Below are 26,123 nucleotides of genomic sequence, written 5' to 3' on the forward strand. Positions count from 1 at the left end.
AATAGAGGCCAACAAAAATTTAAGCGAGACGGTGGTTAAGTGAGCTTTGCTCCATTTAAAAGTGAAAAAAAGTTGGCCACACCCACGCAGTCACATGACTCCCACCGCCACCAAACCACGCCCACAGAACCGTTGGGGGAAAAAAAGTTACATTTCACCACTGGCCAAAAGGAACCCCTGGTCCTATTCTTCTTCCGGTTGATGGTTGCGCTCTTGGGAGCCAGTCGCGTGTGCTGATTTTACCACTTCCGGATTTCGTACCGGAGTCTATTCTATCCGACCCGCTTGCTTGTCACTGTGTTAACCCTCGTGCGTTTTGAATCTACAGAGTTCTCCAAAAGCTTTGTCCTCAGTCCCTGAAGAGGACGTCCCGGATTCCTTCAGATACAAGCAGCCGAAAACCTTGCCCGTGGACTCCAGGTAAAACGGTCTTTCTTTATTCTAACTAGGCTCCGAATTTTAAGAGCCAGGTGAAATCTCATGTGAGCGGCCATCAGACAAGCACACAAGCGCTCTCTCCCTTTTCGGCCAGCTACTGGTGCGCATGTGCATACGGTGATCAGCTGTGCACATGCTCACACTGTAAAATGGGAGACCATCTTCCAGTTTCCGACCCTGCCACACACACACACACGAAGGCCAGCTGATCATGTGCGCCAGAAACCTGGAAGTGGAACGGGCGATGCCACGCGTGCCAGGCAACATGGCTCCATGTGCCACTTTGGGCAAGCGAGTCATAGGTTCGCCTTTGCAGCTATAAGACTGCCGTGAACTGAGTGGGGTGGGGAGGGGAATACTTGGGGAAATGAAAGTAAATGCTCTATCTCCTCGAAATGCTGCCTCAAGGCCACCCAGCTGGAAGAAAGAGGGAGCCACATACCAAACTATCCTTGGACTGACCATTATGAAAAAATCTTACCTGGGCCTGATTGAGCGATGAGATACAGCTAAGGGAGGGAAAAGGTGAACTTAGGGATTTCGACACGCGATTCTCAGTTCTGGCTTTTCATTACTGTAAGGCAGTTCTAATAAAGCTATACCTTTCTCAACTGATGCAGCCAAGGCACATTTCTGTTTAGAGCAGGGGTGTCAAACTCTTATTTCATTGAGGACCGCATCAGACTTGTGTTTGACCTCGGTGGGGCGGGCGTAGCCAGCTTGACATCACTCGTGTCGCGGGCACCTGTGGTGGCCTGAGCGTTCTGCCATTGAAAAGGGGGTTCCCGAGCTTCGTTTCCGGCTGCAATGGCCTCCTGCATCTGTCAGGTTTCTGAAAGATGCCCTAATTAATTCATGAGCCTCGAGCCAAGTTTCAAAAGAAAAACCAGTCATTTGTTAGGAACACCGACTCGGCAATACCCCATTGCAGTCAGATCTAACCTCATTTGAATTATGGCTGAGCTTTACCCCTGTTCCTTCCCTCCCCTCAGTCTGTGTCATAAATCACATTCTCCAACGAGGTGCATGCCTCACAAGTCCGCTGCATTAATCTGAGATCCGACTCTTGCCGAAGGTATGCGTGGAATGCGCTCCCCCGCGCCCCCCCCCCATTCCTTACCAAGGCAACTTATTACAACATGCCAATGCTTTATGAGTTGACAGCAACCCTCTGCAAACAAAAATGGAGATTGGAAGGTCCGCCCACGGTCCTCTCAAGCTCTGTTTTTGGTAGCAGAGGCACCGCTAACCGGCTCCGGCTCCCGGGCCTTGAGTTTGACACCCCTGGTTTAGAGATATTTTTCTTTATATAAAGTTTTTTTAATTTTTTCATTTTCATCACATATAACCTACATAGCCAACATCATATTGTATTATTAAATGTTTACATCGATTTATCTTACCATCAATTCCCAAAATCAATTATTGGCTCTTCTGTTCTCCATACACTGCATTTGTACCTTATCCATCACTTTCTTCTCCCTCTCTCCTCCTCCTCCCTACCTCCTTTCTTCCCTCTGTCATCCTTCTTTCCTCTACTTCCCCTTCCTCTCTCCTTTCCTCTCTCCCCTTTCCACTCCTCCTTTCTCCCCTCCTCTTCCCCCCCTTGCCCTCCTATCCCTCTCTTCTTCCCTTAACCTCTCTCCTCTACTTCCCACTCCTCATTTCTCTCCTCCTCTCCCCCTCCTTGCCCTCTCTTCTATCCCTCTCTCCTTCCCTTAACCTCTCTCCTCTACTTCCCACTCCTCATTTCTCTCCTCCTCTCCCCTCCTTGCCCTCTCTTCTATCCCTCTCTCCTTCCCTTAACCTCTTTCCTCTACTTCCCACTCTTCATCTCATTTACTTGGTGTATTTCAGTCTCTGAGCAAGCTCCATTTTATGTTGATGGTATTTACAATTCCTTTTCAATGTACATATTTAGTTTTAACAAGTATTCTCCTTTAAAAAAAAATAGAACAAAAAAGTATACATATATAGTCATTTGCTTTTAAATCCTCCCCCCCCCCCAGCCTAATTTTGGCCAAGATGTTAGACCTGGTTACAATTACCAGCTATTTTTGTCATTATCTTTATATAATTATACATCCTTACATGCCCCCACTTTGTGATTCTGTCTTTAAATCTCAATAGTTTCCCATTGTAGGTGTATTTCATGTTCCCTCTCCATTTTTCCATATCTTGGATTAGATTAGCCTTAATTGTGTATAAATGGCAATCCTTGCTGTTCAACTTTCATTACAAATCCCTTAGTCTATTATATAGAATAGCAAGCGGTAAACATCTCACTTCATTCATCATCTTAAAAGTTCTATATATGTCCATGCTTCATGTATTTTAACCCATGCTTAGTTTAGAGAGATTTAAGTGGTGGCAGACCTAACATCCATCTTGTCATCTCTTTCTCTTCTTGACCAGCAGTGCTCCCGAACCAGAAAAACCAACGGCCGAAGACACCTCCGAAAAGGCCCCCGGTGCCCTTCCCAACAGTATCCCATGCCCCGTATTACCTTTGGACCCCGACATCACTCCAGCCCCCAAGGACCCTTGTGAAAGGATTGCCCAGACAGAAGACAGACCGCTTGAAAACGACCGGCAGCACGGTTCCTCGGGGACAGAGGAAGCGGCCTCCCCAGGAGAAGGAGACAGTCAAAGCCTTCCTGAAAAGGCCGGAGTATCCAAAGACGAGAAAGCAGCCTTGGAGAAGAGCCCTGAACCCACTGAAGGACAGGCAGGATTGCCAGAAAAAGACGCCCAGAGCCCCGAAATGAGGTTGGACGGTGAACTTAGGCCCCCCCAAAAGCTAAAGACCCCCCTTCAGGCAGCTGAGACAGGTCCGGAAAGGCACGGCAGCCCTCCGGGCAATAAGGACACCCCGTGTGCCGAGAATTCTCCCCTTCCCCAACCCAAAACTCTTGCCGAGAGCCAGTGTTCAAAGACGGAAAGCAAACCGGCGGACGGCGGCGAGCCGATCCGAAGGAGCCTCGAAAAGTCGAGCTCGAGATTCTCCCCGAAGGAAAAAGCCCACAATTGCAAAAAAGCCGACCAAGAATATTATCGTTCTAAAAGGAAGCGTTCTGAAACCGAGGAAGAGGAGGAGGAGGAGGAGGAAGCAGACGGGGCGGGCGGGCGGAGCCAAACCGACGGACACTGCAGCAAGCAGAGGTGCGCTTACAGTAGGGAGCGGGGGAAGCAGCAGGAGCAGCCCCGACGGGAATATCACGGCACCGGCTACTACAGGTTCCCGGGCAGTCCCGATCCCGCCAGGAGTTTGGGCAAGTACCCTCCCTACAGATCCCGCAGCAGGGGCCAAACGGACTCTGAACGGAGCAGGCCCAGTTACGGGAAAGGAGGCGAGCGGTCGTGGAGCAGGGAGCGGTACTACCAGGAAACGCCGAGGAGGTGGGACGTGTGCCGGTCGTACAGTTACTACTACTCGGCTTCCCACCTGCCCCGGCATAACCAGGAGAGGAAGCCGACGCATTCCGAGAGAGACTATAGCAAATCGAGTCATGTTTACAGTAGCCCCTATAATAAGTACGATTATTACAAAAGCCGTTTGAGCCACAACCCCGAGAGGAAGAGGCGTTTTTCCCCGAGCCCCGAGGCCAGCGACTGCGCCCCCGAAAAGAAGCACCCCAAAATCTTGCCAGACCCTTCTCTCGACGAACAAAAGGGACGGAAGCGGAAGAAGTCGAAGAAGAAGAAAAAGTTAAAAGATAAACACAAGGAGAAAGAGGCCAGGTGAGAAAAAGAGGGCGGGAGCCTGGGTTGTAAACAGGGTTTTATATACACGGTATGGTTTCTGAAATTGGTCACCGGTGTCCCAATCCTTCCTTTCCCTACCTTCTGCCCCCCCCCCTTCCACCTCCCGCCCCTCAAAAAAAGGCTGAAAGATTTCAGGAGCTTGATTTCTTTTAAAGCTGAAAGACCTAGGCTTCCCCAAAAAGCCCGAAGCAGGTTCCTGGTCCCGACAAAACCCCTTTTATTAAACGAATGTCAATTCCTCCCATTCACATTCAGCAAGGCCCCTGCAAACAGTCTTTCAAAGGTGAAGTTATGACCACAGACCTTATCTAGCTTGGAAAGCTGCCATGTCAATATTTTCCAAATGAGGCTCTGTGCAAGGAAAGACTTGGGCACAGAGTCTCTGAGATTCACGGACAGATCTTCACACTCCTGAAATGAATCTGAATGAATGAATTGTTTCCTGCAAAAGCCCCCTCCCTTTTTGCTCCTCTTTTATGTCCTATGGGAGGGGCCATTCACCTTCCACCTGTGGCTTTACTCCCAAGTACAACCTGATTTCTGAGCTGTTCCTGTCTTCTGGCAGCTCTGCGCATGGCAAGGAGTCTTGAAGAGTCACGAACCAATGGAGCGAACTAATTGTCTCCTGCAAACTCCACTCCCCTTTCGCTCCTCTTTACTCCCTCTGGGAGGGGCCATTCACCGTCCACCTGTGGCCTTACTCCCAAGTTGACCCCTGTTCTTTAGCTGCTCCCTTTGTCTGGCAGCTCTGTGCATGCATACACTGGGAACAGGCTCCAGCTGTTCTTCTGCCCCACTGATGTCTGACTCTGAAGGCAGCTGATAACTGGCATACAGCTCTGGCTCCCTCTCTGCCTCCGACACAGAGCCCTCATCCGAGCCTTCCCCAGACTCCAGGACTGGCCCAGGTTCCTCCCCAACCCTCCTCACTGTCCGACTCTGCTGCCAGCTCCGCTGGCGGGCCACAACAGATGCCCCGTGACGTACCTCTCAATGAATACAGCCGAAGACAGCTTCACGACATGGGCGTGAATTGGTGCGGTATGAGAGTAGTGGTTGAAATGTATGGATTGATAGAACAGCCCGTCACCCTGTCCCTTTCTTTTAGCCCTAGTTCCTTGTCTGCCATGTGGGTAGCACAGCAATCTTCGGCCCATGCTTTCTGGGGTGGCCGAAAGCGTGACTCATTGAATGACTCAGTAAATGGCCCCATGAATGACTCAAAGACACAGGAATGTCCTCTTCGGTCAAGTCACAAGGACAGCCGGTACGTCCTGTCCTATAGTGGTAACGTTCTCTCTGTTCCGACCGAGGCTTCCCGAGAGCATGAAGCCAACTCCTCGTCCCGACAAAAACCCCTTTTATTAATTGACTCTGAATTCTGCTCCTTCGCATCCAGCAAAGTCTTTCAAGGGAGGATTTACAGTCACAGACCTTATCTGGCTTGGAGAGCTGCCAGGCTGATATCTGCAAAACTTGGCAAGGAGTCTTGAAGAGTCACGAACCAATGAAGTGAACTAATGGTCTCCTGCAAACTCCACTCCCCTTTCGCTCCTCTCTTATTTCCTCTGGGAGGGGCCATTCATTGTCCACCTGTGGCCTTACTCCCAAGTTGACCCCTGTTCTTTAGCTGCTCCCTTCGTCTGGCACCTCTGCGCATGCGCACACTGGGAACAGGCTCCAGCTGTTCCTCTGCCTCACTGATGTCTGACTCTGAAGGCAGCTGATAACTGGCATACGGCTCTGGCCCCTTCTCTGCCTCCGACACAGAGCCCTCCTCGGAGCCTTCCCCAGACTCCACAACCAGCCCATGTTCCTCCCCAACCTCCTCACTGTCCGAATCTACCCCCAGCTAGGCTATAAACATTCTCTAGGCCAGCCCGCATTTATAATTATGTATTAAATTTGTCCCAGCTACCCAACTCCAATTGAGGCTTAGAAGCATGGCAGAATCCTTTCTCTTTCAGTACTTTATGCAGTGGTCAGAGTGCAGTACATGCAGGCTACTTCTGCTGATTGCTGGCTGCTTGCGATTTGGGCAGTTCGAATCGCACCAGGCTCAAGGTTGACTCAGCCTTCCATCCTTTTGGTGGTCCATAGAAAAATTATTTGCATTTTTTATATTGCACTAAATCAGGGGTCCTCAAACTACGGCCCCTGGGCTGGATACGTGCAATGAACACTTGTGTTGCTGCAGAGAGTCTCCCCCTTCGGGGGTCTTTTTGTGCAGGTCGGAGGGGGGCAGAAATCCCGACTTGGGGTCTGCTTCAGCCTCCTGGTGGGGGGCTTTGGGCGAAGGCTGGAGGGAAGCACCGCTGGTGGCGAAGAGCTGGAGCCTCGTTCCGGTGGGACTGCATCCTGGCTTGGAACTGGCTGACCATCTCAGCCCGCTGAGCCTCCATGCACCGGTACCTGGCCTTGCACTCATGCAGGTCTTCCCTCTGCTTGGAAAGCCCATATTCGTAGTCCTCAGTGAGGAGCTTCTGCTGAGCCTCCTTCTCGGCCAGATCCAATTTGAACTGAGCTCTTTGGCCAACTCTTTCTCACGGTGGCTGCTTAGCTCCAGCAACTGCTTCCTGTTGGGGCCCTAAGGAGCCCGGGCGGGCAAGAGAGGAGGGGCTGGGAGAGGAGGGGCAAGTAGAGGCTGTAGAGGCGACCATGAGTGACATCAAGTTGGCCACCCCCACCCAGTCACATGACCACCTAGCTGAGCCCAGTCAGCCCGTCATATTAATGGTCTGCGGGATTTAAAATGATGAATGTGGTGGTTCCCCTGAGGTCCGAAAGGTTGGGACTAGAAGACCTCTGAGGTCCCTTCCAACACTGCTATTCTCTATTCTGTAAAAGAGCAGCCTAGCTTCCCCCCCCCCACCTCCTCTGACTTTCCCGGCCTTTGCACTCCTTCAGGTACCGCCAGGATTCTGACCCATCTCCCTCCAACTCTGAGGCCGAGACCCACAAACACAAACACAAGAAGAAGAAGAAGAAGAAAAAGAAGCGGGCCAGGAAATCGGAAGAGGGCGACGAGGCCTCCGCCCCTTCCCTCCCCAAGCCAGCCGCCCCGCAGCAGGTCAAGGATTTCAAAAACTGGGAGACGCCCAAATCATCTTCCGAGGCTTGTCGGAAACACAGCCCCACATCCTGCAAGGAAACCCCTTCCGCTGTTTGGCGGAAAGCAGAATCCCTTGAAAGGAGTAACAGGGATGGCTTCCACCCACAGAGGGATCACAACAGTGGTGAGTACGGGACCTGATCCGTCGGGACGGGCGATCCTGCTCGGATGCTCGGAGAATTGTAGAGTTGGGAAAAGTCCAAGGCGCACCATCCGGTCTTTCACAAACTGGGCAATTTTTAAGATGGGTGGACTTCTCTTAACACCTAGAATTGCCGTATTTTTCAGAGTATAAGACCCTCTGAAGTATAAGACGCAGCTAGTTTTTGGGGAAGAAAACAAGAAAAAATCTGCCTCCTGCCTCCCAGCAATTTGCCTCCTTTTTATTTCTTTTCTATTCTTTCCTTTCCTTTCTATTTATGTTCTATCCTTTCCTTCTCTTCCCTTTCTCCTTTCCTTTCTATTTATATTCTATTGTTTTCTTTCTCCTCCTTCCTTACTCCTTTCCTTTCTTTTCCTTTCTGTTTATATTCTATTCTATCCTTTCCTTCCGTTTCTCCTTTCCTTTTTATTTATATTCTATTCTTTCCTTTCTCCTTCTTCCTTTCTCCTTTCCTTTCTTTTCCTTTCTATTTATATTCTATTCTACTTACTCTACTCTACTCTACTCTGTTCTAAAAAGTGTCAGGCTATTAAAACCTCTAGGCCCAGGATGTCAAACTCGATTTCATTGAGGGCTGCGTTAGGGTTGTGTTTGACCTGACATAGCGTAGCCAGGGGGCGTGGCCAGCATGATGTCGCTTGTGTCCGGGGAGGGGGGGGTTGTGTGAAGCACTCTGCCACCTGGAACGGTCCCCTGCAACCCTTTGCCAATGAAAACGGAGCTCAGGAGGGCCAAACACAGCTCTTGTGAGCTCCGTTTTCGCTGGCCGAAGCCCCGCGGGCTAATCCTTTGCTATTTCCACGGTGGCTCCGCGGGCCAGATCCAAGCACCCCATGGGCCGAATCCAGGCCCTGAGTTTGACTCCCCTCCTCTAGGCCTCAAGTTTCCCCAAATAACATTGTCGTCTTTTCTTTTCAGATCCGGAATGTCCGTTGGAAGTCCAGCTTATAGTGTATTTATAAACCGAGGGGGCCCCCTGAAAAAAAAACCTAAAAACTCTTTAATATTCATAATTGGTGCTTCAGAAAAATACTGTACAGGATTTTATCATTGAAGAAAGCCCCTCTTCCTCTTCCTCCTCTTCTTCTTCTTTTTTTTAGTTTTTACCTTGAGTCTTTCTTCTTTTTTTAAAAAAAAACAAAAAATTATCCGCGATTCCCCCAAACACAACAAGAGGACGGACACCTCCTTACAGAACATTGCAACCAACCTCCCCGATCTCCCGGATCGTCCGTGTCACCGTGAGAAAGAACGCCCTGGATCCGAACATCTCAAAAATGCTGCTGCTTCGTTCCACCACTCAGGTTGAATATGTTTATATATTGTCCACGTGATGTTTGCCTCCCGAGTCGAACCTTGTTTGCCGCGCGGGGGCCCAGGAACCTTCCCGAATTTAAGCAAGCCTGCAACTGATACAAGTGTCTATTTAATTTAATTATTTAAAACATTTCACGGGCAACTTGGATGTTTGCGAGAGAGAGAGAGAGGAAGAAAAGAGAGAGAGAAAGAGAGAGAGAGAGCGCCTCGGTGTTTTTTTTTTCCTTCCAATGTCTGCTACTAGAAACTCCCACGTCAATTTCTCCTCCCGTTGGGATTCCCGTCTTTGGACTTTTGTGAACTGCGTGCCGTTCAGACGCTTGGCCGTGTTATTTTTTTGTTTTCTTTTGAATGTATCGTGGGACGTGTCCGAAGATTGCTCGACGAGTCCGAGGACGGGAGATTGCAGAGGGTTTGAGCAACCCGTGCATTGTGGGGAAAGGCTTCCGCGTCCATTTCCCCCCACTCGAGTGTCTCCTTCTGTGGGTGTTTTTCTTCACCCAACCTTTGCAGGATATGCGCCTTTCGGAACCGTCGCCTGCGAAAGCCACTCCTTTCGTATTTCTGGCCCTATCCTTCCTTTTCTGCTTTTCTTCCCATCCTCTGCCTTGGCCCTTGGGCATCTTCTTAACCTCTCTCGCAGAGTTAGTATATCGCTCAGGTTGTCCTGTATCTGGACTTCTAGCCTGCCCCCAGAAGTAAGCGAGGAAAAACAGATGCCGGGATCTCTAGTATCCGCCTGGAGAGGAGCCGTTTCCATTTTTATTTTTTTTAAAATCCGCCCCCAGTTTTTTACTGCATTAATTTTTCAATGTAGCGATGTACGTCCTGACCGATCTCGGCTGTCCGGTTCTCGATTTCCTTCCAAGTTTCTAGTTACAGACAACGTTCATACTGTGATTTCTTTCTCTTTGTTTCTTTTTTTTTTTTAATTTTTATTATTATTTTTTTAATGATGAAATGCTATCAAACTGTGATACACTTAATTCACTGGTCCTGCATCAGGAGACAAGAGTGGGGAAAACTGTATTAAATACAGTTCATCTGAATAATCTGTCTGATTTATACAAGCTGCGTTGTTCAGAGATGTCTATAAAGTTTGATCTTTGTTTTTTTAAAGATAAAAAAAGCACTTACCCCACTTGTAAATATATGGCATGTAAAATTTATATAGTATATAAATCCGAGAAATCAAATCAAACAATGTTTCTGTTGTTAGTTCAGTTATATCTGGCTGTAGCTGATGGGTATAAACTACAGGTTGCCGTTGACTTACGACCCACAATTGAGCCCAAAATTTATGTTGCTAAGTGTTCTGCAAAATCTTTCAGGGGCGGATTTACAGTCACAGACATTATCTGGCTTGGAGAGCTGCCAGGACCATCTCTACAGAACCTGGCAAGGAGCCTCGGAGAGTCACAAACCAATTAAGCAAACTAATTGTCTCCTGCAAACTCCACTCCCCCTTCGCTCCTCTTTTATTCCCTCTGGGAGGGGCCATTCATCCTCCACCTGTGGTCTTACTCCCAAGTTGACCCCTGTTCTTTAGCTCTTCCCTTCGTCTGGCAGCTCTGCGCACTGGGAACAGGCTCCAGCTGTTCCTCTGCCTCACTGATGTCTGACTCTGAAGGCAGCTGATAACCGGCATACGGCCCTGGGCCCCTCTCTGCCTCCGACACAGAGCCCTCATCAGAGCCTTCCCCAGACTCCAGAACTGGCCCATGTTCCTCCCCAACCCTCCTCACTGTCCGAATCTGCTGCCAACTCCGGTTGCCACTGGCAAGCCACAACATTAAGTGAGAATTTTGTTAAGTCAGCTTTGCCACGTCTTGGCTTTTCTTGCCACCGCTGTTAAGTGGATCCCTGCAATTGTTAAGCTAGTAGCCCAGTTGTTAAGTGAATCTGGTTTCCGCATTGACTTGTCTTGTCAGAAGGTCTCAAAAGTGGGGGGATCACGTGACTCCGGGACACTGCCACCGTCATAAATGTGAGTCAGTTTTCAAGCCTCCCAATGTAAATCCCGTGACCGTGGGAATGGCTGCATAAGTGGTCATAAGTGTGAAAAATGGTCGTAAGTCACTCTGGACGGTCACTAAACCAGCTGTTGCTAAGTCGAGGGCTATCTGTATTTCAGCCCAAATGATTTGACGGCGAGGTGTGCCTAACCACCAAGATTTTGGTTGGATTGCAATTCCTGGGAAGATCTCAATTACTTTTTCTTTATCAGTAGCGTAGCATTGAAGCAGAAATATTACAGGTAATCCACAAGTTACGACCGCAATAGAAACCAGGATTTTGGTGGCTAGACAAGGTGGTTTTTAACTGAGTCAAGGCCAATTTTGCAAATGTGAGCCACAGTTGTTAAGTGGGCCGTGTAGATGTTAAGCCAACGTGGCTTCCCACATTGAGAAGTTGCAATTGGCTTTCACATGAGTCTAAGACGCTATAATCTCCCTTCCTTCCTGCCTGCCTCTCCTTCCTTCCCCCTATCTCTCCTTCCTTCCCCCTATCTCTCCTTCCCCCTCCCTCCTTCCTTCCTTCCCCCTCCCTCTTCTCACTCCTTCCCTCCCTCTCTTTTTCCTTCCCCTATGTCTCCTTCCTTCCTCTCCTTCCTTCCCCTACATTTCCTCCCTCCCTCATTTCCTTCCCTCCTACCTCTCCTTCCTTCCCCCTATCTCTCCTTCCCCATACCTCCTTCCTTCTCCCTGAATGTCCTACTTCTCCCTACCTCCTTCCTTTCCCCTCCCTCCCTCCCTCCCTATGTCTCCTTCCTTCCCTCCCTTCCTCTCCTTCCTTCCCCTACATTTCCTCCCTTCCTTCCCTCCTACCTCTCCTTCCTCCCTCCCTTCTTCTCCCTTCCCCCTCCCTCTCCTTCCTTCCCCCTGCATCTCCTTTCCCCTACCTACCTCCTTCCTTCCTTCCCCCTCTCTATAGCAATAGCAGTAGACTTATATACCGCTTCATAGGCCTTTCAGGCCTCTCTAAGCGGTTTACAGAGAGTCAGCATATTGCCCCCAACAATCCGGGTCCTCATTTTACCCACCTCGGAAGGATGGAAGGCTGAGTCAACCCTGAGCCGGTGAGATTTGAACCGCTGAACTGCTGATCTAGCAGTAGCCTGCAGTGCTGCATTTAACCAATGCGCCACCTCGGCTCTTTCCTTCCTTCCTTCTATCTCTTCCTTCTATCTCTCCTTCCTTCCTTCCCCTACATTTCCTTCCTCCCTTCCTTCCCCTACATTTCCTCCCTCCTTCCTCCCTCCCTCCATTCTTCTCCCTCTTCTTCCTTCCCTCCTCCCTTCCTCTCCTCCCTTCCTCCCTCATAGAAGTTGGGTATGCGGTAAGCGTTCTGCTTCCTGTTCTTTGCTGTTGCCATACCCATAAAAATGATATCCATTTCCACCATCCTTCCTCCCCCCACCCCAAAAAAGAAGAATAGTCAGCCTGCTAAATATATCAAATTGGGCTTAAGTCTCTTCTAACATGTTGGTTGCCAATTGCCCAAAATTTAAACCACACGACCGGGGAGGCCACAACTAATGTGCGTGCATGGACCAGCCACAACTCCCATTTTTTCCCACGTGCTCTTTTCAACTTCAAACAGGTCGCTAAACGGTGGTATGTCAAGGACAGCCTGTGGGTGTTTTCCTGAATTTTTGTCCGCTTTTCCTCAAATTGAGTTTCAACGTCAAGATCTCAACCATCACCTCCCCCGTCGTCTCAGTGGGGTTTGAAAACAGCCATACAAGATCGGGCCACGATGGATAAGGAATTATATTGTGCACTTTATTGATAACCAAGCACCCGGTCCATACACAGATGTACACTATATACAAGCTAGTTTACATTTAGTGGTTAAGAAATATTGTACAAGAAAATAGAACTGGGGGAATTAACAAACTCTCATTTGCAATACCTGGCTGGGAGAAGAAGAAGAAATTGCCTGCACAGATGGAAAGCTGTACTGTCCCTTCTCTCACTACTGCTAAGACGGTTTCAAAAACAACACAACATGTGTGTCGCAAACGGTACGAGGGCATGATTGGTTGACAAAAGCACTATCGGCCAGGATTACATCCTAAGCCCGTGAACCCAACATTTCGGGCAGTTTAGGAACAAGTGTTCTTCAACCGTTGCTACTTTTTAAGAGACTTGTGGACTTCAATTCCCAGAATTCCTCAGCAGGCCAGCCATGCTGGCTAGGGAATTCTGGGAGTTGAAGTCCGCCCCTCTTTAAAAGTCGCCATTGGCTCAGCAGAATGGCCTCGGCTGTATCCCGCTTGATCACGGCCTCATTTTCAGCGGGCCACTAAATGTTGCCGAATTACGCCATGGAGGAGGGCCCTCGATTTGTGAACAATGGCTAGTCGGAAGCCAGCATTAAGCCTTCATCTGTCTGTCAAGGCTTTTTTCCAGCAAGCATACCTAGAAATATAGGTATTACCTTTGCAAACGTGTCTTTTTTTCCCCAAAAGTGTGAACTTTTCCAAATGCTCTGAACCTTAAATGTGTTTTTTTAAATTTAGTACCACAAGTGGCGACCCACCTCGAAATCTTCAATTGAGCTTCCCAGCCCAAATTCCCTATTTAGTTTTGCACCCGTCAGGCCAGCTGAACCTAAAGTGCTATTGAATTCTCCAAAAACCCTTTGAAACCCCACCCCAAAAAACCCCAAACTATAAAGTTCCCACTGTTGTTAGGATAACAGGGACGAAAGGCAACCGAGGCAAAAGAGTGGCTGTCCGGATGACCACTAGATGGCAACAGGGAACCAGCCAGCAGCAATGGTCATTCCAAGTTTTGTTGGCCACAAAGATGGCGCCAGGAGAAACGGCATTTCGCTTATCTTCTCGGTGAGGGGAGAGACGCAATGAAACCAGGAACATCAATAACTTTAAATCAGTATTTCTCAACATGGGCATCTTTTAAGATGTGTGAACTTCACCTCAGGTGAAATTCAGCATGTTCTGACATGTTCTGGAGAACCGGTAGCAGAAATTTTGAGTAGTTTGGAGAACCAGCAAATATCACCTCTGGCTGGCCCGAGAGTGGGGTGGGAATGGAAATTTTGCAGTATCCTTCCCCTGGAGTTGGGTGGGAATGGGGATTTTGCAGTATCCTTCCCCTGGGGTGGGGAGGAAATGGAGATTTTGCAGTATCCTTCCCCTGGGGTGGGGAGGGAATGGAGATTTTGCAGTATCCTTCCCCTGGGGTGGGGAGGAAATGGAGATTTTGCAGTATCCTTCCCCTGGAGTGGGGTGGGAATGGGGATTTTGCAGTATCCTTCCCCTGGAGTGGGGAGGGAATGGGGATTTTGCAGTATCCTTCCCCTGGAGTTGGGTGGGAATGGAGATTTTGCAGTATCCTTCCCCTGGGTGGGGAGGGAATGGGGATTTTGCAGTATCCTTCCCCTGGAGTGGGGAGGGAATGGGGATTTTGCAGTATCCTTCCCCTGGAGTTGGGTGGGAATGGAGATTTTGCAGTATCCTTCCCCTGGGTGGGGAGGGAATGGGGATTTTGCAGTATCCTTCCCCTGGAGTGGGGAGGGAATGCAAATTTTACAGTATCCTTCCCCTGGAGTGGGGAGGGAATGGGGATTTTGCAGTATCCTTCCCCTGGAGTGGGGAGGAAATGGAGATTTTGCAGTATCCTTCCCCTGGAGTTGGCTGGGAATGGGGATTTTGCAGTATCCTTCCCCTGGAGTGGGGAGGGAATGGAGATTTTGCAGTATCCTTCCCCTGGGTGGGGAGGGAATGGGGATTTTGCAGTATTTTTCCCCTGCCACACCCACCAAGCCACGCCCACAGAACCAATAGCAAAAAATGTGAATTTCACCACTGCTTCAACTCCCAGAACTCCCAAGCCAGCACCTAACCAATTCCCAGAATTCTCCATGCAGGCTGAGGCATTCCGGGAGTTGAAGTCCACACATCTTTAAAAAAATTGTCCAGGTTAAGAAAACAATCATTTAAACGACTGTTTTGCTTGAACTCCTCCCCAAAATAACCCGGGACAAACCAATAGAAGCATTCCATCTCAATCCTTCCAGGAAATCTTTGGAGATCTGTTTTATTCCCCGAGGCTGGCATCATAGAGTCTCGAAGCTTATCCCCCAAGTGATAAATAAAAATGAAAAGCAGAGATCCTTAGGCAAATTCTTACAATGTGACAGGGATTTGGGGAAAGGAGGAGGTTCAGCACTCGAAAAAAATGGTTTGTAGTGGATATGCACTTACGCAACCTGTTCCTGCCCTCTTTTCCCCCCCCAATTGCACAGGATGGGACAGATTTATTTTTAATGATCCACCCTTCCATGCCATGTGTCTCGCATTACAGTATTAGCTGATATCCCAGGACATACGGTCTCTGTGCCATCGGAAGGAGAAAACCAAGTTTCAACAGAATAACAAGAGTTGGAAGGGACCTTGGAAGGTCTTCTAGTCCAACTCCCTGCCCAAGCAGTAAACTTGCACCCTTTCAGACAAATGTCTTTCCAAAGAGCTGAGGTGGCGCAGTGGTTAGGATGCAGTACTGCAGGCCCCTTCAGCTGACTGCTATCTGCAGTTCAGCGGTTCAAATCTCACCGGCTCAAGGTTGACTCAGCCTTCCATCCTTCCGAGGTGGGTGAAATGAGGACCCAGACTGTGGGGTCGATATGCTGACTCTGTAAACCGCTTAGAGAGGGCTGTGAAAGCCCTATGAAGCGGTATATAAGTCTAACTGCTATTGCTATTGCTTATCTCTTTTTTTTAAATCCTCCAGTGATGAAGCCACCACAGCCTCTGCAGGCAAAGCTAATCCATTGAGTAACTCTTCTCCATTTCTCATTAGGAAATTTTCTTCTTGGTTTCAGGTTGCTTCTCTCCTTGATTAGTTTCCATCTGTTGTTTCTTATCCTGCCTTTGGGTCCTGTGGAGAAGAGATTGACTCCCTTTCTTCTTTGGAGCAGCAAATACTGGAATACTGAGATTATGCCACCCCCTACTCCTTATCACTAGACTAAACGTCCCCAATTCCTGCCGGTATCCTTCATACGCTTTGCCCTCCAGCCCCCTAATCATCTCCGTTGCTCTTCTCTGAACTCTTTCCGAGCCGAGGTGGCGCAGTGGTTAAATGCAGCACTGCAGGCTACTTCAGCTGACTGCAGTTCTGCAGCTCGGCGGTTCAAATCTCACCGGCTCAAATCTCACCGGCTCAGGGTTGACTCAGCCTTCCATCCTTCCGAGGTGGGTAAAATGAGGACCCGGATTGTTGTTGGGGGCAATATGCTGACTCTGTAAACCGCTTAGAGAGGGCTGAAAGTCCTATGAAGCGGTATATAAGTCTAACTGCTATTTCCAGAGTCTTTTGGAACACACCCTTGTTGCAAAAAAAAAAAGCACAAAGAAGGGTGAAAGAGGATGTTTTGGTTTTGTCATAAGGGGATAGTACCTTGAAGAGCCCCCCCCCAAAAAAAAACCTTTCACAGGCCTTTCCTCTAAACTAAAATTAAATTACTTAATGTGGAAACTAAGCCTAAGCCTTTTCTAATTTCGTTTTGCTGGCCTCGTGACCACTGAAAAGTTTTGGCCCAATTTGGATCCCTGTTCTTGATGCCCTTTGGTTGGCGACCACCAACGCAATTATTTTGATTCTTAACTGTTGTTGTCGTGAGCCACCGATGGCTCTCCTGAGAAAATACTGTTAGATACAGGCGTGGAATTCAGCCGGTTTGCACTGGCTCGGGCGAACCGGTGGTTGCAAGGACTGGCTGGCCACGCCCGCTCTGCCCCTCCCAGGAGTCTCCACGCAGCCCGTTCATCATTCCAGGTAAGTGCAAGGCCTATGTGGAGACTCTGGAAGGGCAAAAAAATGGGCCTCCCGTAAGTCTGGAAACCGAGGGCATCCAGAGCCCAGGGGAGGCTGTTTTCGTCCTCCCGGAGCATCAAGGAAAGCCTCTGCAGCCTAGAGAGGGCAAAAGCCACCCACCCCTGCTGTGATGCAGGAAGCCAAGTAGGCCACGCCCACCCGGCAAACAGGCGGAGAACCGTTTGCTAACATTTTTCAATCCCACCCCCGGTTAGATCCCAACATTTATAAGTCATCCATACACCCAGCAATACGATTGCTGTCTCATTTACTAGAAAATTTAGCTATTTTTCTTTTGGCCAACAGAGGATTTCCAATCCGCTGGATTTTTTTAAAAAATGGCAAAACTCCTGTTTTCCTTTAAGGAATCCCTCAAGTTTTACGTCTTCTAAACAGAGGGATGGATTAGATGGGCCTGTAATCCTTTTGAGATTAAAATCCTCAGCATTTCAAGACGGTACGTCCAAAACAGATCACCCATTTTTCACTGGTGGCTTTATGCTCATCGGAGATGGATTCACAACACCTACAGTTACTCGAGCACCACAACGCACGTTCTTCCTGTCTTAGGTGGACATGTGCACAAGGGGCACAACTTCCACATCAATGGTGTGATGCTCAGGGTGTCATTTTCCCCCTCACCGGCCATCAAACAGCTATCTTTTTTTTTTAAAGCAAGGATCACAGATCCTTTCAATCCAGTTTCCTGGAAGTGGAACGAGACCTTCTTGGAGAAGACAATATGGAGGACTGGGCTAAAACCCAAGAGGAACAAATGGGGGGGGGGATACCAGTTGGGGAGGGGAAGCAACTTCCTGGAGAGCTTTTTCAAACAGGACCATCTTGCTGAGAGAGAGAGGTGTGATCACACACAAGCCACATCAATGGGATTCAACGTTACGCACGACAGTCTGGATGTAAGCTCTGGATTCAAGCTCTGGATGTAAGCTCTGTAAGACTCAGAGGAAAAGATCTCCCTCTACCAGGAAGGACAGGACACCGCGACGAATCACAATCCCCAATAAGTAAAAGAGGAGCAGGAGATGTCCAGCTCAGTTGTGGTTCCATCACACTCCCGAAAGGAGTGGGATGAGACAGGCTTCCTTGGCACTGGACACCGGGATGGCGAGAGTCCTTCCACAGCGCTACTTCTTGTTAGCAATCCGTCTCTTCCGAGTGGCCAGCATGTCATAAAAAGGGTCCTTGCTGATGCTTGCCCTAAAACGAAAGAAAACAATAATAAATAATTAGGCTAGGTTTGCACCCTAACGCCAGTGGTTTTCAACCTCAACAAGTTTTAAAATGCGTGGACTGGGGAATTCTGGGAGCCGAAGTCCACCCATCTTAAAATTGTCCCGGTTGAAATACTCCGCCTGGACCATAACAAACTACAGACAAGCCACTGTCTCTGTGAGCAATTACTTTCCACCTGGCTTCTCAACGCTAAGTACCGTATTTTTCGGAGTATAAGACGCTTCGGAGTATAAGACCCAGCTTTTGGGGAGCAAAACAAGGGAAAAAATATCTGCCTCTGCCTTCCAGCAATTTGCCTCCTTGCAACAAACAGTACAGACAATATACACCATTTGTAGTGTTATATTTCAGACTATACTTGTACAGATGCTATTAAAATCGATGTGCTTTCTGGGAGTATAGTTATTCTCTGCTATTTAAAAAAATAGCACTTTTTAAAACAATAGCACTGGGCCTCTTCAGATCAAGCATTTATTTCAAAAAGCTGCTTCATTTTGTTAAGTTGTCTAGACTAATAATAAAGCAGTCTTTAAAAATAAGTCTAATAATTTGAACATTCGATAGGCGTTTATAGTTGTTGACTTACCTCCTTGCAGCAAACAGCCTGATTAGCACAAGAAAAAAAAATCTACCTCTGCCTCCCAGCAATTTGCCACGTGGAGCAAACAGCAAGTTTCACTTTCAGTTTCTCCCGATCATCAGCTGTTTCAGCCTGCAGGGATTGCTATAGCCCAGTGTTTCCCAACCTTGGCTACTTGAAGATGTCTGGACTTCAACTCCCAGAATTCCCCAGCCAGCGAATGCTGGCTGGGGAATTCTGGGAGTTGAAGTCCAGACATCTTCAAGTTGCCAAGGTTGGGAAACACTGCTATAGCCTATTGAAGCCTCCACAAGCCCCCCTTTGCTGCAAAGTGGCAGAGGCCAAAGGGTGGGGGATGGTGGGTGGGTGGGGCTACATTTAGTGTGTAAGACGCACCCACATTTTCACCCTCTTTTTTGGGGGGGAAAGGTGTGTCTTATACTCTGAAAAATACGGTAATTTGGGCTAAAATACACTCCCTTCCCAAGTGTCTCTCCTGGAAAGGTTGTAAGTCGAGGACTAACTAATTAGTCCTCAATTTACAGCAATTCATTTAGTGACCATTCAAAATTAGAACGGCAGTGAAAAAAGGGACTTTTTCACACGACCGTTGTACCATCTCCGTGGTCACGCGATCAAAATTTGGACAATTGGCAACTGGGGTCGTATTTGTGTCTCGGGGTTATGTGATCCCCTTTTGGGACCTTCTGACAAGCAAAATCAACGCAAGAAGCCAGATTCACTTAACAAATGCCCTCTTAACTTTACCACTGCAGTGATTCCCTTAACAACTGTGGCAAGGAAGGTTGTAATATGGAGCAAAACTCGCTTAACGAATGTCTTACTTAGCCACCTAAATTTTGGGCTCAGTTGTGGTGGTAAGTCAAGGACTACCTAGTATGGTGAACACATCCATATGATATCATCATTATTGTATGATGACCCCATAATCCCTTGCGGGGTGGACTCTGGGCCTCTGAATGGAGCTAGCGGATGTTTAATGGCTGGATTCCCTCCCTGTTGCCAGTGCCGAGTTAAGTTCAGCAGATATATTCCCAGAGAGAGAAATATCTGCCTCTATCCACGATTGAACTCTCCGTCTCCTCATTGTGAGGCGAGAGTGCCACCTCTAGGCCCCTGCCCCATCACTTTACAGCTGACCTCTCCCTACTGCTGGCCTTGTGCTCCCCGTCTTCCCATGAATAAAGTCCTCACTTGATGGATTTAATCCACTCTTCTTTTTCTTCGGGTGTGGGAGCCGATATCCTGTACACCATGTGGTTGCCCTCGACCACCCGGCCATCCGCTTCCGTCTTACATGCTTTGATCACTTGTCCTTTGTGGCCGGGATTGTACAGCTCAAAGCAGTTCTAGGGAGCAAACCACACACCAACAATGACACTTTAACCTCCATTTGGCTAAAGACTAAATAATGACGTGATAATAAAAAAGCAGATAAAAACTAGGAAGACAGAGAAATCGATATATTGGTTACACTCGTATGATGTGGTGATTGTAATGTTTTCAGATCTGAGGTGCTTCATTTTTCTTTTAAAGGTAAAGAGCAGGGTTGGGAAGAGCTCAAGGAAGTCAAGAGGATGCCTTAACCACATGATTGAAAGTCTACCGGTCTATAAATGAATAAAAGAGAAGAGATGATAAAGATAAGAGAAAGATAGATAGATGATAGATAGATAGATAGATAGATAGATAGATAGATAGATAGATAGATAGATAGATAGATAGATAGATAGATAAATCTAGAGATAGATAGATAATCTAGAGAGAGAGATAATCGATTAGATAGATAGATAGATAGATAGATAGATAGATAGATAGATAGATAGATAGATAGATAGATAGGTAATCTAGATAGATAGATAGATGATAGATAGATAGATAGATAGATAGATAGATAGATAGATAGATAGATAGATAGATAGATAGATAGATAATCTAGATAAGGAGAGAGAGATAATCTAGATAGATAGATAGATAGATAGATAGATAGATAGATAGATAGATAGATAGATAGATAGATAATCCAGATAGATAGATAATCTAGATAGAGATAGATAATCTAGATAGAGATAGATAGATAATCTAGATAGATAGGTAGATAGATAGATAGATAGATAGATAGATAGATAGATAGATAGATAGATAGATAGATAGATAATATAGATAAAGATAGATAGACAGAAGACATGATAGAGATGATAGAATATAGACAGATAGATAGAGATAGATAGATAAGCAGATAGATTATAGTAAATCGATAAGATATAGAAATATAGATAGCAGATAGATGGTAAGATACCATCTCTATGAGATATAGATAGATAGATGATAGATAGGTAGGTAGGTAGGTAGGTAGGTAGGTAGGTAGGTAGGTAGGTAGGTAGGTAGGTAGATGATAGATAGATAGATAGATAGATAGATAGATAGATAGATAGATAGATAGATATGACTGAAGTTCCTTGCTTATAAAGAAGATCCAGGCCTCGTTCATGTGGTCATGTCCACTATCTTGTCCAAATAACATCCCTTCACATCTGTCCCCTCCCAATTGTGTATCAGCCATTTTCTATTTTGTTTTAGCAGATGTCCACAATGCCAAGCAGCTGAGATGCATCTCCAGAACAAGAGTTTTACCACTAAGTGTAAGGTTCAGAAACCAGCCGGTACATCCATAAGAGCCGCTCGCTAAGGATGAGGACGGATTTAAAGGAAATCAAGAAAGATCCTTTTGGGAGAAAAGGATCTTTTGAAGAAGTCGGGAGAAGAAGGAGCGAGGACTTACCGGCTTTCTGGGATCCTCAACTTCCTTGATGCTTAGATTTTCCAATGGAATGATTCCCCTGGGCTCTTTATCCTAGGAATTTGTGGGGGAGAGAAAAAAAAAAGGAATATCCAGTCAACCTGTTGGAATAGCTTGGCTGTGGAAGAAGGGACGTTATTATTGACACCTATGAATCACACTCACCGTTGTGTATTCAAAATAATAGAGGCAATTATCAGTCAGTATAAACCATCTCCTTTTCCACGTTTTCACCCGTCCACCTAAAAAAACAAAAACAAGAAAAGCCACTCAGTTAGGTTGGACTTTCCCCTAAACTATGATGCATGGGACAAAATAACCTGGTTACCTTCTGATTAAAGGATTAGCCGTGTGCAAAAATCAGACGATTGAATGGAAAATGGATATAGAAGTAGGGTTAAAATGAACACAAGTTTACTGAGGCCCTCCTTATCCAGAAAGGGTAGCTGGATTGAGTTGCCGAGCTAAGCAAGGGTTTTATTTAAGTATGAATTGACAATCAAGCCACAGTTAGCTGAGTTCAGACACAATACTCGTCCATGGTTTGCCTACAACACTGATGGTGAACCTTTTCGGCACCGAGTGGCCAAACCGGACCGTGCATGCATGTGAATGCATGTGCGTGTGCCACAGTGCCAGAAACATGAAGAGCAGTTCGGCCAGTGAGCATCTCCAAAAAACAGCCTGAAAATGCCCCCCCAAATGGCCTGAAAACAGCCTGAAAGTGGCCTGAAAACTGCTGGAAAAACAGCCTGAAAATGGCCCCCAAATGGTCTGAAAACGGCCTGAAAAACAGCTTGAAAATGGCCTGAAAACAGCCTGAAAATGACCTGAAAAACAGCCTGGCTTAAAAACAGCCTGGAAAATGGCCCAAAAATGGTCTGAAAAACAGCCTGAAAATGGTCTGAAAAACAGCCTGAAAATGGTCAGAAAGAGCCTGAAAATGACCTGAAAAACAGCTGGAAAATGGCCTGAAAACAGCCTGGCCTGAAAACAGCCTGAAAAACAGCCTGGCTTGAAAACAGCCTGAAAAACAGCTTGAAAATGGCCCAAAAATGGTCTGAAAAACAGCCTGAAAATGGTCAAAAAGAGCCTGAAAATGGCCTGAAAAACAGCTTGAAAATGGCCTGAAAACTGCTGGAAAAACATCCTGAAAATGGCCCCCAAATGGTCAGAAAACAGCCTGAAAATGGCCTGAAAAACAGCCTGGCTTGAAAACAGCCTGAAAAACAGCTTGAAAATGGCCTGAAAACAGCCTGAAAATGACCTGAAAAACAGCCTGGCTTAAAAACAGCCTGGAAAATGGCCCAAAAATGGTCTGAAAACAGCCTGAAAATGGCCTGAAAAACAGCTGGAAAATGGCCTGAAAACAGCCTGAAAAACAGCCTGGCTTGAAAACAGCCTGAAAAACAGTTTGAAAACGGCCTGAAAATGGTCTGAAAATGGCCTGAAAAACAGCTTGAAAATGGCCTGAAAACTGCTGGAAAAACAGCCGGAAAATGGCCCCCAAATGGTCAGAAAACAGCCTGAAAATGGTCTGAAAAACAGCCTGAAAATGGCCTGAAAAACAGCCTAAAAACAAGCAAGGAATTCCAGAAAAGAAACCCTCAAGATGGTAGTGAATTAGTGACGGCACTCCCAGGAGCCACCCAAAACTTGATTTAATTGCACCAACCAGATTCAACTCCTACTCAAAATCAGCAGGAAAGACAAAGACTTTGAAGTAGGTTCAAAAGCTTCTTGCCAACAAGAATGAAGGGACAATCAGGATGGAAGAACTGTTTATCTTCATTTGCCTACCTAGATCTTTGAGAGCCAACCCCTTCCTTCAGGTAAATGTAAAGGTTCCCCTCACACATATGTGCCAGTCGTTCCCGACTCTAGGGGGCGGTGCTCATCTCCGTTTCAAAGCCAAAGAGCCAGCGCTGCCCGAAGACGTCTCTGTGGTCATGTGGCCGGCATGACTCAATGCCAATGGTGCACAGAACGCTGTTCCCTTCCCACCAAAGGTGGTTCCTATTTTCCTACTTGCAATTTTTACCTGCTTTCGAGCTGCTAGGTTGGCAGAAGCTGGGACAAGTCACGGGAGCTCCCTCCATTATGTGGTGCTAGGGATTCGAACCGCCGAACTGCTGACCTTTCTGATCAACAAGCTCAGCGTCTTAGCCACTCAGCCACCACATCTCTTCCTTCAGATACAATGCTAAAATCCACTTTTTCCCTTTCTCAAATGTTTCTCAAAAGTGTTTTTCGACCTCTTTCTCGATCCGCTTTAGAATTCCTTCCACATTTCTCTCATTTGCTTTTTTTTTTTCCACCAAAGGATTATTTAACGTCCCAAAAAGATCAAAAACCCTGCCCAGGCCTTTGGGCAAAGCAAAGAAGACATTCAAAAAGAGAGAGAGAGCGATTCTATGATTCTTTCCTGGTGAGGAAAACGCAGACGAGCGACCAAATTGTTCCTTTTTCAGCAGAAAACATCCGAGAAGGCCAAAGAACGCATTCCAAACTTGGACATATTTATTTCCTGAGCAGGAGAGGAAGTAATTAAAACCAGACCTTGGTTGTTTACAAGAAAAGGTTTCGTCTCAGACAGTTGAGCTGAGCTGGGGCCAACAGACAATGCAATTTGGAATTTTAAAAATTGTCTTGTCCGGAGGGATCACTCCCTGGGATCTGTTGCTTAACAAAGATTTTGTCCAGCTCCAAGGTCTGCTGCGGAGATTTCATTGCCTCTTTCCGCCCCTTCAAATTGGCGCGTAATTAATCGTTAGGCAACGTCTCCAAGTTCACCCAAAATAAACTTGGGCGTTACCGATTTTTCCCCCCCTGGTTTGTAGGAGAAATAGAATCCTCAACACTACCCCCCAAAAGTATTTATTTTGGGGGAGAGAGGAAAATAAAAAACCACAGCAAAAGCAGACGAGTTTGAAAGAGGAAGACGTTTTCCATGCTGCCCTGGGTTATAGAGAGTTCTCGGATTACAACCAATCGTTTAGCGACAGTGAAAACAGCACTGGGGGGAAAAGTGACTTGTGAGTCCTCGAACATACGACTGTCACTGCATCTCTAGAGTCACATCATGATCAAAATTGCAATGGTCCCAACATCCCGGGATGATGGAATCACCATTTATGATGTTGGTTAGCTTCCGACAAAAATGGGAAAAACTGGATTCACGTAATGACCTGGTGACTCACTTTTAACAACGGCAGTGGTTTACTTAACAACCACGGGGGGAAAAAGATCATAAAACCAGGTCGCTTCACAGCTGCGTCACTTAGCAACGGAAATCCTCATCCCAATTTCATTACGTTGAAAAAACTACCTCTACATGCAAACTGTACAATGAAAAACCGCGACGTAAAATATTCAGACAATTATGTGGTCATCAAAAGTTTTCTTCAGGGTTTGGAAGAAGAAAAAAAATATTTCTGCTGGTATCTGCTGTCAAATATATTCTTTGTGGATGCAACCAACATCTTTTAGAAGAAGACTGGATTTAGATGTCTAGAGGGATTGTCAGTAATCCTAAATCCGTGATGGCAAAACCTCTGGCATGCGTGCTTCAAGTGGCACACGGAGCCATTCCGCTTGGCACGTGCGGCTGCGCCCATTCCTCTTCCGGGTTCCTGTTGCACATGTGCACGCCAGTAGTGGGATTCAACAAATTTTACTACTGGTTCTGTGGACGTGGCATGGCTTGGTGGACGTGGCAGGGGAAGGATACTGCAAAATCCCCATTCCCTCCCAATCAGCTGGGACTCGGGAGGCAGAGAATAGATGGGGCGGGGCCAGCCAGAAATGGTATTTGCCGGTTCTCCGAACTACTCAAAGTTTCCGCTACCGGTTCTCCAGAACTGGTCAGAACCCGCTGAATATCGCCTCTGGGAAGGATACTGCAAAATCCCCATTTCCTCCCGATCAGCTGGGACTCGGGAGGCAGAGAATAGATGGGGGCGGGGCCAGCCAGAAGTTGTATTTGCCGGTTCTCCAAATTAGTCAAAATTTCGGCTACCGGTTCTCCAGAACTAGTCAGAACCAGCTGAATACCACCTCTGGCACATGCGATGATCAGGTGGTCTTTGTGCATGCAGCTGTGCCGGAAACTGGAAGAGATGGACTTCTGTTTTCTGGCATGAGGATGTGTGCCGGCCAGCTGATTGGCACATGTGCGGCAGTAACCAGAAAACCTTCTGGCTGGCGCTCATGCGCGCACCAGAAACCAGAAAGTTCATCTTCCAGCACTTGCTTCCTGGGCAGCTCCTCTTCCTGGGCGCAGCCCAGATGCGCACGAACTATTCCCATTTCGGCACTTGGTGCCGAAAAGATTCGCCATCACTGTCATGGCTGTCCCAAAGGTACTTTTTCAAGAGGCAACTGAACTTTTATTTTCCCTTGAAGACGTTTTGATTCTTATCCAAGAAGATTTTTCGGCTCTGATAGAATCTTTCCATTCCGCACTATGCAGTCAGAGCTGAAGAAGCTTCTTGGATGAGAAGCAATAGCAATAGCAATAGCAGTTAGACTTATATACCGCTTCATAGGGCTTTCAGCCCTCTCTAAGCGGTTTACAGAGTCAGCATATCGCCCCCAACAACAATCCGGGTCCTCATTTCACCCACCTCGGAAGGATGGAAGGCTGAGTCAACCCTGAGCCGGTGAGATTTGAACAGCCGAACTGCTGAACTGCAGTCAGCTGAAGTAGCCTGCAGTGCTGCATTTAACCACTGCGCCACCTCGGCTCTACATCTTCCAAGAAAAAAATAAAGTCCAGTTGCCTCTTGAAAAAAAGCACTGTTGGGACTGAATTTAAACATTTGCGG

General features: G+C 47.2%; 2 protein-coding genes across 2 annotated transcripts in view; one reads left to right on the forward strand and one right to left on the reverse strand.

Annotated features, from left to right (window-relative positions):
- The window catches only part of USP42 (ubiquitin specific peptidase 42), a 43,841-nt gene extending 33,734 nt beyond the window's left edge, over positions 1–10,107 (forward strand). The window contains exons 14-18 of the mRNA XM_087701708.1: positions 329–420; positions 2,854–4,179; positions 5,312–5,470; positions 7,111–7,439; positions 8,397–10,107. Of these exons, the coding sequence (XP_087557834.1) occupies positions 329–420; positions 2,854–4,179; positions 5,312–5,470; positions 7,111–7,439; positions 8,397–8,440 (1,950 nt within the window). The 3' untranslated portion in view covers positions 8,441–10,107. The remainder of the gene's footprint in view (positions 1–328; positions 421–2,853; positions 4,180–5,311; positions 5,471–7,110; positions 7,440–8,396) is intronic.
- Positions 10,108–15,979: 5,872 nt separating this feature from the next.
- The window catches only part of CYTH3 (cytohesin 3), a 65,857-nt gene continuing 55,713 nt past the window's right edge, over positions 15,980–26,123 (reverse strand). Inside the window, exons 10-13 of the mRNA XM_087701775.1 lie at positions 21,463–21,539; positions 21,280–21,351; positions 19,692–19,846; positions 15,980–17,860 (exon numbers count right to left, since the gene is read on the reverse strand). Of these exons, the coding sequence (XP_087557901.1) occupies positions 17,788–17,860; positions 19,692–19,846; positions 21,280–21,351; positions 21,463–21,539 (377 nt within the window). The 3' untranslated portion in view covers positions 15,980–17,787. The remainder of the gene's footprint in view (positions 17,861–19,691; positions 19,847–21,279; positions 21,352–21,462; positions 21,540–26,123) is intronic.

The sequence above is a fragment of the Thamnophis sirtalis genome, unplaced genomic scaffold (genome assembly GCF_051295495.1).
Source record: "Thamnophis sirtalis isolate CommonGarterSnake01/CBP01778 unplaced genomic scaffold, rThaSir2_p1.2 scaffold_14, whole genome shotgun sequence".
Classification (NCBI taxonomy): Eukaryota; Metazoa; Chordata; class Lepidosauria; order Squamata; family Natricidae; genus Thamnophis; species Thamnophis sirtalis.